Raw genomic sequence first — 11,119 nt, 5'->3', positions numbered from 1 at the left:
TCCTCCCTGTCCTCCATGTGCTTTAGCATAGCTTCTAGGAGGATCTGTTCTATGATCTTCCCAGGCACAGAGGTAAGGCTGACAGATGGGTAGTTCTCAGGGTCTCTTCCTGCATTTTGTTACCATGGGAGACCTATCTCAAGTCTGCCAGAATGGGAAGATGTGTCTTTCCCCATTCTTTCCCCATTCCCAGCCGTAGGTAGGATGTATGGCTTGCCCCTCCCATAGGCTTCCTGCTGGCTTCTCCCATCACTTTCTGCAACTTTAGACAACTGTGTAAGAGAAGAATCTCTGTCATCTCTTACTCATCCCCTCACTCTCCTTCCCTCCTCAACCTTCTCTCTGACTCAAGACAGACATCTTGCTGCTCTGAGCACCCTCAGGACCTGGGTTATAGTTCATGGCTGCAAGGCAGTATGGATTTTTCCCCTCTTCACGCGGCTTGCTGCAGCACAAGCCTTCCTTGCACACCCTTTACTCACACAATCCCTTTCCCAGTACAGCACCTTCAGTAAATGGTACCTCCTACGGAAACCTTGAACAAGGCCAGAGGGAGCTGCCAGCCTGAGCAATCCTACCTAGACCTGGAAAAAGGAGGGTTGTAGACAGTCAAAGCACAGGACAACTGCCTTCAGTATTCAGCTTTGGCTTTAGGTGGTGATCTCTAGAGGTAAACTGATGACAAGGTAGAGAGCTACAGAAAAATCAGCTAAAAGGTACATTCCTATCTTTCTGTGCAGAACAGCTACACAGCTACCCTGACAGCAGGGCGTGCTTCATGCTTTCCTCCCTCTTGGGCTGAGAACTTTTAAGAGTTCCTCCTGGTTCCAGAGCACATAGTAGCACAAAGACAAAGCCAGTTGATTTCTCTCTCCTATTACTGTTACCCACGCCAACAACAGGAACCTTTGTCTGGCTTCAGAAAGGGCACGAGGAACGTGATATGGAGATTTGCATAAAAGGGAAAACTCTGATCAAAGAAACAAAGTATGTTTTGTCTTCTGAAGCAACCCCGTGACCAGAACTCTGATCATGGGCAGAAGCTCAGAAACAAACAGGAAAAAGGCTTCCTGCAAGGCATCTGAGAACTGGTCTTTCAAACTCAGAGTACTAAAAGCAAGAAAATCTCAATTCACCCAAAAGAATGACTCCTGTCTTGCGCTTCTGGAAATGTATTAATAAAACAGTAATTAAGAGAGTTATTTTATATATATATATATACACACACACACACACACACACACACACACATAGTCTTCTCAGAAGACTATTATCAAACTCTCCCTTCTGAAAAAGATACTGTGAATGGCAAAACACTGATTGATTAGAAAATAACCAACAGGCTTAAAATAAAGCGTTACACCTTCAATGTGGCAAAGGCAAACAGTGTGTCTACAGTCCTGTATGAGGGCTAATGATTGCATTTACAGAGTGAAATAAAAGACAAAGAAGTGAGTAATAAGTGTGGCAGCAGACAGAAGGTTAACATACATAATGAGGAAAAGAGAAAGACTAACAAGATATTACTTCAAAGCTCAAATTCAGAAGTAAACAGATATTAAACAGATATAGAGATATAACAGACAAACAAATTTGCCTTTTATGTTTTTAAGGAAGTCTCTGATCTGGCACTTCCTATTACTGTAGTACCATCTGTTACTCTGGTATTCATATTACAAGACTACTTTCAGTTGCATTTTTTAATCAGATTTTGATCTCTTCATCTCATGTCACTTACGGTCAGTATCTTCCTCAGGCTGAGATAGTTTATTTGGGGTTTTTATTTTCTTTTCTTTGGGAAGGGCAGAGGTAAGCTTTAGTGAAATCTTTATTAGTTTGCAGAAAGCATCTACAGGAAGAAGCCTATCAGAGAAAAAGTGCACATCTTCGCACTTTTTGTCAAACACTTTCAGAATGGGGTCTCAGAACTTTGTTGACTGGTGGCATCTGTCAGGTCTTGTGCCACTCATGATTTAGTCACAGAAGGGGCCAGTAGGCCTTGAAAGGGAAGATACTTTACAGATGCTCAATAAACCCATTGCCTGACGTTTAACATAAAGCTCAGACTAAGGGGGAAGAGTGGGAGGAAATGCTGAACAAACAAAACCCATAACAGAGTAGCTGTTCAAACATGCTTTCAGCATTACATGAGGAATAAGGCAGGGAAGTAATGGTGTGTGGCATTTACTAGCCCACAGCACAAGCATCTGGATGTTATTTTGCTAAGAGCAAGTGCAGATCATGACAGCAAGCAGATGGGAGAGGAATGTCTACAAACGGTGACCTCCCACATGGTGTATTGGTTAGTCTGCCATGCCACCATAGGTATTGGCATGTTCCACTTCTCTTCCTAATCAGAAACAGATGAGCAAGCCTGAAAGTAGTGGATTTCCACCACAGCTCCCTGTCTTCCTCTTGTTACCAGCCCCACGTAATGTTCAGGCCACTGTTTAAACTTAAAAATAATGCCTGCACAGGCCTGTGATGTAGCACCGTGATTTAGTTCCCAAACAGTAACTTATTCACTTCTCTTTTTTGGAGGAAGGACATGCTTTAAAAACATTTTGATAATGTCAAGTGGGTAAAGAAGAATGTCCTGTGTGGCAACTATATAGTCTCATACGAAGACAGCGAGTGATCTGCAAAATGCCCATCTCTGGCTCATATACCAAGGATCTGTATTCTGCCTCAGTCCCCATGCAGCATGTAAACCTTAGTATTAAAATAGATATGGTATCATTTAAATTGTATTTTAGTAGCTTTATTTGGTAGATACTACCACATAAAATATACACATTGTGGGTGCTAGGCTCAAAGTATTGAGTATCTCCCTTCAAAAACATTGCCCAGTATCGCTGGTGGCAATGGTCCAGAACGACCACTCGGGAATTCCAGAAGTCAGAGTAGCTTCCTGATTGCACCTTTCACCCCATGCTCCCACTGGAAGGGAGATAAAAAAAGAGGTCCCAATCCCAACAGGTATTACCATAATTCCTTTTCCACCAGGAGAGATATTAAGCTGGGGCTTCCACTCAGCAATAACTAGATGTCCTCCTAATCCTCTCGCTGTTCAGATAGTTTAAGGCATCTTGTTCCACTTCCTCCACATTCAGGCACAGCAGGCTCAGCCGAGGTCCCACTTGTGACACAAACTCCACCTCACCGCAACGAAAATTCCTCAGCTGCAGAGGAGCTGAAGGAGAAACATACAACCAGTAACAATGCAGTGCAGGGCTCCTAATCTGTTCTAACACACAGTTGTAGGGATTGTGGGGGAGAGAAGGCCTTGCAGCAGCTGCTTGACATCTACTAAACCTCAAAGGACAGCATGATTAGTGAATCCAGGACGTAAGTGGATGAATGCATTTGGTCAGCATCCTTCCAGCTTGGAGGAAACAGACGTGATACACTGAAATGCTGTTGGCTACATGCTGCTCACATAACTCATGCACTGGGCTTTGGATCTTTCCTCACTGTCACCAACCTGGCCCTGCAGATGGTGTTACATGATGGCCAAAAGACAATGTCTCCACAGGTGAGCATCCTCTGGTGAGCTTAGCAAATCAACCCCTGCAGCACCTGGACTTATACTCAAATGCCAGTTTTAGCACAAGTGGCTAAGAACAACACCCTCTTAATGCAGAAACTGCACAGTTGTGGTAGCATGAGCTCAGACATCAGCACCCATGAATTCAAAACTCTTCAGTACTTTCAGCCCTGTGACTATGGTCAGGATTTTCAGACCTAGACTACCCGCTGTCCTGTCCTGTCTAAAGTCAAAACCCACTTGATTTGAGAGGTCTGCATACTAACTCTGCCTGGTCAGAATCCCATCCTGTCCAAGGACTGGGAACCTTGCTCTAAAACAGAGGAAGTTTTGTGTGTAATAATCACCCTGCAGAAATAAACCTGTACCTTAATATCAGGGATGGGAGGGCGAAACGGGGATGGCTAATAAAACATGTTCTCTTCTACCACCACTAACACACGCACACGTAACTCCCACCTACCCCCTTACTGAAACATCACAAAAATTACTATTCCGATTGTTTAGCTCATATATTTTCCTGGAACTGTATGTAGAATTCAAACAGAGTAGCTGCAACTTGTTCACTGCAATTAAAAAGATGACTCAATATTATTTTCATGCTTCTGTGTAAAGTGGAAAAAATTAATGTATAATACTGTTGTATATAGTGACCTTGATAACATTATTTCTGTATTTTTGTAACCATGATTCTGCTAAGAAACATATTAGCTCTACATTACAAAATTCACAATTCCATGGAAATTATCCAGATCTTGTTTTGTGGGCAGTGCAAGCAGCTCTCCTTCCCCAGCCTGGTAAAACAGTTCCTCCCCTCCTTCCCATACAAAGTATTACAAAAGCCATCAGTGTTTGCTTACTAGGCTGCAGGATCTTGGAGGGCTTCCTGTCTAGGCTGAAATCCAGCAGGATGGGGCGACAGATGAGAGGACTCCTGCACAGGCTCCTTATGTAGCAAGCAATGAAATCCTCAGGTTCCTCTACACACTGAGGAAGGAAAGGGTGTGTTGCCACTGAACGCACAAGAAGGAAGTGGGGAGCCACTAGAACTCCCCCAGAAAATGGCAGTTCAGTCCTGTTGAGGCTCAAGCCCAGCACACTGCAACAACTAATGGAATAACCCACTCACCCCCATGCCAGTAGTTTCCTCGTGCTGAATGGACACACTGCCCCTGCTCTGCACACAGTTCTGCAGAGCTTCCCAATCAAGAAGGCTCAGACCCAGCATGGCTGCCACATGCTGGTTCCTGCACAGCACCAAAGCTTCACCCGTTCCATCCTCCACCAGCACCCTATGGAGAGAGTAGGCAGACTAAGATGTGCAGGGAGGTCAGGACAGTGCCTGGCTCCAATCACAGAGGTCGCGACCCAGACAATGGTAAAGTTGTCTCAGTAAAGGCAGAGAGGGAGGTTTGTTTACATACAGAAAGACATAACCACTCTAATTTCTACCTCTGCCACTGTCCACATCCCATATTTGATCCGATTTTCCCCTCCTCTGCAGTGTAATTCATTCCCTCCTACTCACCTCTTCCAATACCCGATCCCTACAGTGCTTACCGTGCACTGGCTTGCCTCACTCCTAAGTGTGATGGACATGGTGGGCTGTGTCGGGTGCACCTCCCCTGAAGGAAGAGTAAAGCTACAGCTAGGTATCGGTGGGTATAAAAAAGAGAAGGAAGGGGAAGGGCCACTGCTTTTGTTAAGCCTCCTCTAATTAAGTATGCAAAGGGTTAAAGAACTTCACTGCATTTGCCATGAGTGTCTTGGGAAGAGTTTGTAAGGGGAGAAAAAAAAATCATAAAAATAATCACCTGCTGCAAGGTGCTGAACCCCAACAGCAGCAAACATGGGAGAAGCAGAGCATTAACAAAGTAGGATACTGCCTCAAATGCTCTCACTTCACTCCCAGTCTTAACTGCCAGCCTGCCTGTTACCAGATTAACACTTTTAGTCAGTTGTCATTTTGGTCCCTTTTTCGTAAGCAAGTCCTTTTCAGAGAGTGGAAAAAGAGGGTTTGGAACTGGGGTAGGCAGGAACTCTTATCCTCTGCTACCACGTAGAAGAAATGTGTCAGAGTACAAAATATGCAAGGGTCCTCACAAACTATCTCTGTGAAAGCTTGAATACCTCTTTGAAGATGCTGCTGCAAAGCGAGCAAACCCACTGCAGGGAAAGCGTCAGTACATAGGACACATGGCACAAAATCCGTGCCTGGGACAGGTGTTGCAGATGAGATTGCAAGTTGGATAGAAACACCAGTGAGGGGGGTGAGGTTTCTCCTGCAGAACTAGAAGAAATGGCAACGTGAGAAGCTTTGGAACATAGAAACCTTTCTTGGGACACTAAGGTAGGAATAGACCCTGGACTCACCTTGAAGAAAAAGGTAGGTAAGAAGTTGGCAGACCTATGATGCTCACACAGCTGGAAGCAATGTAAGTGCAATAAACATTATGGAACCTGTAATAGGAAAGAGCAAGTGTCAGAAAGAGCTTGTAGAAACCAAACTGCTCAGTTTTCTTGGCATGGGTGGGCTGTTCTTCATCTATCTATGACATGGTAGAAAAATAATTTGTAGCAAGGGATCAGGAGACACAAAGGAATGGACAAAGGATGAGGAATGTCCACATGGGAGGAGAGATTACGAGATGGTTTCAAAGACAACAAGAGGTCAGACCTGTGGTCCAGATCACAGCTCCAAAGACCAGGTACCTGGAAACTTTGCGTTCCAGGTTCTGGAAAAGGATCTTGGCTCCAGGTAGCAAACCCCACAGATGCTGCAGATAGGTGGGAGCAATATAAATGTCTACCACAGCAGGGGAGCCCGGAGCAACTGAGACGCTGAGCTTCACGATGTGATCACTGGCTAGCAGTATCCCTGGGGAGGCACAGAACCAACGACACCATGAGCTCACACACAGGTAGCATAATCTGTCACTAAGCTGGACCTAGAGGTATTTTCCCATCACAATGAGGCTATTACTGTTCCACGTCACACATTTTCCAGTTACATTCCTCCCATTCCCATCCCAACACACAAGCAATGTACAGTTTCCCAGCCCTCTAACACGCAATGAGATGCAACGTCCTGGCATACTTCTGTTCTCAGACACAGAAGCACAGTTAGCCAAGTCTTTCTCAAACAGAAAGAAAGAAACAAACTTATCACCTGACCTGCTGTCATAATCTTACCTTTCTGCTTTTGAAGGCCAGCAGTCACAGATGGTTTCTCATTCTTGGGAGAGGCACACAAGGTCCTCTCCACTATCTCACCAGAGAAAGAAACAAGGGAACCTGTGAAACTGAGAGCAGACCAGGATTTCTATCCAGCCTGAAGACAGAGGGAAAGACAGATTTCAAGACTGCCACAAAGGACGGGGTGAAGAGAAGTGGTGTTGCTTGAGCCTGGTTTCAGGGGAACCTGCGCTATTGGACTGAGGGAGGCTTTCTGCAGCCTACCTCACCCAGGGACAAGAGGCCCTTTTTATTCACTTTGTTCACTGCTGAGCCAGAGGGAGCAGAAGAGGCAAAGCCATTACAGTCTTCCTATCTGCTTAACTCCTAACTGTTTTTCTTAATTAGAGGAAGAAGCCAAGCAAAGGAAGATTTAGTTTATCATAAGGCACTGAAGATTTCAGTGTGCATGCAGGTCACCTCAGATTAAACATGCTTTGAACAGAAAAGCTTCTAACCCTACTATTTGTTTATGCAAGTTATGCTAAGACAATCAAAAATCAACAAAAAAAAAACCTATAACACGTGCAACCTCATTTTCTCTACTGTGCCTGTTTTCACTTCTGACAGAAATTTAGCAGAAACTTTTGGGACCTTGTCTGAACCAGTAGCAGCCAAAACTACTTCTAGACATCATTTTGCAATCTTGGCACCTGTAATTCCTTTAGCTTTCATAAACATGACACCAGCAGTCTTGACTACCTGCACATAGGAAGATTTCCAAATCATACTTCTAAGGCAGATTATTAATAACCATTTAGCATATTACTGTTTCAAATAGAGAATAGGTCTGTACTAATCTTTAAGACAGGGTCACTTGTAATTCAGGGCAGACCAACATACCCGTTGCTAAGTACTTCTGGAATGGAGGAAATTCTCTGTTCCACACCAGTCAGCACCGACCTGGCTGCCAGCTAGAAGTGAGGGAGAGACAGCCTCAGATGGATTGCAGTTTATAGCCACCCCAGCTAAAGCAGTAAAGACAAGCTCTGCATGCTTAGAGCTACATCAAGCAACTGATGTTTCCTCCCTAGATTAATGCCGAGGCAGGAAAATATGAGGCCCAGCACCAGCCTCTGATAGAGCTTAGAGCAGAACGGTCTCATCAACAAGAGCTTCTGTACCAATAATATCCTGAACTAGTTCTGGAGAGATCTGCAAGTCAGCTGTGAAAGCCCACGGCAATAAGACACTGCATACCTGGCACTCAGGCAGACAGGAGATCCACATCTCATGCTGTAAGTGCCAGGTATCTTGGACAGGCAGGCACAGGGGGCAGGATGACCTGCTCAGGGACTTTTCTGGCATGGGTGGACAACAGAGCTTGTGAAACACTTCCAAGTCCTGGAAAAAGATTGATAAGACTAGAAAGAAGACTTTCAAATGACAGAGCTAAAAGCTATGTAGGCCAAAAGGGCCCCAAAAGACAATGGTTTAAAGAAAACAAAACAAATCCACTGAACTCAGAGCTCTGAGAATTTTAATCAAACACAGAACTAAAGCAGCTCCTTGGCAATATGGATGGGAATTCCAAGCCTCAAAAACCAGCTTAGTCACCTTCCTACTCCCACACACAATTCACTAAAAAAATCTCCACAGGGAAACAGCAAGACAACCTCTCTTACCGAGCAGCAAGGCACAATGAAGCAATACAGTCCATCCAGATGCAGAAATGGAAACCATCGTAGAGATTTCCCCATAAAGAGGAGTAGTGCCTGGTGGGGGAAGGGAGAGAGAGAAAAGGGAAAAAGGTAGAAAATGAAAAATACAGCAAAAAGAGCAAATCCAGCAGAGGACGCCGTGACTGAGAAATAAGGTTAGCACCATCAAGGGTAAGATAAGGCAGATGCATTTACAAGGTGACAGTGATGAGATAAAACTTCCTTGGGACTGGCACAAGAAAGCTGCCTGCATAAACATACATTTGTACTAAGCACAAAAATATGCATTTTCACATCAATTAGAAGTCTAGGTAATTATCACACAAGCTCCCTCAGAAGCCGGCTCCCAGCCTTATCAAACTACACCCCAAAGCTGCCTCCAGCCTCACTTTTTCCTGTGTCATGCCCTCTTCTCCATCACAGTCCATCTCATCCAGCTCTGGTAGGTTTCCAATTTCTCTGGGGCAGCTCCAGAGCCGAGGTTTGCCTAGCCACAGCACTGTGGCTTGGAAACTGCACTGCAGCTCTGGTCCTTTTCCATCTTCTTTTCTGGGTAGTTGGTAATTGCGTAACATAAGTCCCTCTTTCTGGGTAACCAAGAATAGGCGAGATACACAGTTGGTTCTTCCAGTGCTGCTCTGGCACCCCTGACAGTTCTCAGCTGTGTGAGTATCTGGCTTGGGATCCTCCAATTTCAGCATTTTTGCCTCTGAGGTTTCCAGCTCAGATGTTAAGCTGCTACCATGCTTCCTCCTCAAAGAAGAGCTGCTTCCACTTCTAAGGCCTTTCTGGATTTGTCCTTCAGGAGCATGGAGAACCTGAACATCCTCAAAGTAGAACTGCACATAGACACTGAAACGACAAGTGGTAGTAGTGAAACTTCCTGTTCCTGATAGGTGGCTACCTGAAACAGGTGGTTATCTGCATTATCACTTTTAGTGAGCACCTTACAGGTATTCAGTGGAAGCAGCAGGAAAGGGTAAAGTAGTAGTCAGCTATGAAGCTGTGTGTATGCTGAACAACATGAACATGGCATGTTTGTTGCTGGTAAAGTTCCTCTTTTCTTCAAACAGCAAAGGACAGCTGCTATGGCACTGAAATACTATGCTGATAGGCAGCTTTAACCAAAATACTTGTGGAACTAAAAAGTGATGATTTTATTTGTGCACTGAATAAATGGAGTCACCTGTATTTTTTCTCCCTCACATGATCCAGATTTTCCAAGTGCTCCCAGGAAGGAAAATCAGTCTGAAAGAATCTCTCCACTACAAGCTGGTAGCTTTCCACCTGCAAGAGCGATCCTGCAAACACAAAGAAAGGAGCTGAACTAATGAAAAAGAGAACGTGAGAACAGTAAGCTCAGTTTCCTCATTTTAAAAGTCACCAGCGCAGACAATGACAGTTCAGCATCTCCACACGAAGTCACCTCTTCCTTGCTTTGGAGCTGGATGGCAGGACAGCAAAAGCTCAGCATTTTCAAATTTAGCTTAGTGGGACATACCTATGAGAGATGTATGGGCAAAGGGGCTACCATCCTTATGAGATATCACACAAGGAAGCATGCTGCTCTTGTCCTGCAGCTGGAGGGAACTGCTCCTGGAGGAGACTCTCAGCACACCCTGCAATATCTGCAACAGAAAGGAAGATACAAAGAGAATCGAACACTTCCCATCTTTGAAGGCCATAACTCAAAGTGTGTGTAGCAGCAGTCTGTATTCAACGCACCACAGGTAAGAAAAGTAGCGTCACTCCCTAACAGGAGGGGCAGGCGTGCATCAGACAGGGTGCTGGAAGGCATAGGGAGAACAAGGAACTCTCAAGGCACAGACAGTAAAGCAAACAAGGCACTCACCAGTCGGGGCTGGAAACTTCCTGCTGAGAGTGTGCAGTAGGACCAGGCCAGTCTGCGATTCAGCTCCTGGGTGCCCATGTGCTGGGCCTCCAAGGGGGAGAGCAACTGTGATGGACTGAAGGCTTCCCAGCTCTTCTGTACAGCCACACGACAAATTACAGACAGAGATGGAACCTGGCACGGTGGGGTCATGGTCAAATACTAGGAAAAAAGAAACATAGAATCAGCTGAGTTTCTTCCCGTCAGACAAACAGTAAACAGCTCACAGAGCACTTGCCTTCTGCAGGGGACACTGGTGTGCTTTTGCCAAGATTTCATCATAAATATCTCTGGCTTCCTCTCTGTCTGGCACTGCAGCTTGCAGAAGGGGGACAAGGAACTTCTCAGCAGCTCCAGGGTTTTGGTGCTTAGAGCTATGCAACAGTCGACGGCGCCCAAAGAAACAAGAAAACCTGAAAAAATTACAAGAGTTAGAAGCATTAGCAGTCCTCACTCTTCTGTGAGTTCTCCATGTAAGTCAGAGATTCTTTCTGCTTGTCATGAGTGAACATGCTGTGTGGGACAAGAACTATGGACAGCACAAAAAGAACATGAAGCAATGAAAAAAAGGAACATTTAAGGGCAACACAAATTTATGTCAAGCAGGCAGGCAAAGAACAGGAAAATATACAGAAATGGAGAGGCTGGCAAAATCTCAAGTGGATAAAAAAACCCAAACAAGCCACCTCAAAATAATCTCCCTCTAAATCACAGAAATGGACCTCAATGCATTTTGCATGAGCTTCACTCATGTTAGGTATACTTGACTTTGGTTTACAGGATGCA

General features: G+C 44.9%; 1 protein-coding gene across 3 annotated transcripts in view; it reads right to left on the bottom strand.

The window, feature by feature from the left end:
• The window catches only part of CTC1 (CST telomere replication complex component 1), a 41,269-nt gene that overhangs the window by 19,759 nt on the left and 10,391 nt on the right, over positions 1 to 11,119 (bottom strand). For 2 of the 3 annotated variants that reach the window (XM_054084474.1, XM_054084487.1), the window contains 16 exons: positions 10,572 to 10,746; positions 10,295 to 10,495; positions 9,944 to 10,070; positions 9,629 to 9,743; positions 8,832 to 9,294; positions 8,407 to 8,496; positions 7,982 to 8,125; positions 7,625 to 7,695; positions 6,740 to 6,849; positions 6,260 to 6,425; positions 5,921 to 6,007; positions 5,678 to 5,837; positions 5,108 to 5,172; positions 4,677 to 4,839; positions 4,408 to 4,534; positions 1,271 to 3,193 (listed from right to left, as the gene is read on the bottom strand). In XM_054084474.1, the coding sequence (XP_053940449.1) occupies positions 3,033 to 3,193; positions 4,408 to 4,534; positions 4,677 to 4,839; positions 5,108 to 5,172; positions 5,678 to 5,837; positions 5,921 to 6,007; positions 6,260 to 6,425; positions 6,740 to 6,849; positions 7,625 to 7,695; positions 7,982 to 8,125; positions 8,407 to 8,496; positions 8,832 to 9,294; positions 9,629 to 9,743; positions 9,944 to 10,070; positions 10,295 to 10,495; positions 10,572 to 10,746 (2,425 nt within the window). In that variant the 3' untranslated portion in view covers positions 1,271 to 3,032. Of the gene's footprint in view, positions 1 to 1,270; positions 3,194 to 4,407; positions 4,535 to 4,676; positions 4,840 to 5,107; positions 5,173 to 5,677; positions 5,838 to 5,920; positions 6,008 to 6,259; positions 6,426 to 6,739; positions 6,850 to 7,624; positions 7,696 to 7,981; positions 8,126 to 8,406; positions 8,497 to 8,831; positions 9,295 to 9,628; positions 9,744 to 9,943; positions 10,071 to 10,294; positions 10,496 to 10,571; positions 10,747 to 11,119 lie in introns of those variants that run through there. The other variant, XM_054084480.1, reaches the window with a different exon arrangement.

Source organism: Cuculus canorus, chromosome 1, assembly GCF_017976375.1.
Source record: "Cuculus canorus isolate bCucCan1 chromosome 1, bCucCan1.pri, whole genome shotgun sequence".
NCBI classification, from domain to species: domain Eukaryota; kingdom Metazoa; phylum Chordata; class Aves; order Cuculiformes; family Cuculidae; genus Cuculus; species Cuculus canorus.
This window is presented reverse-complemented; position numbering and strand designations above follow the sequence as displayed.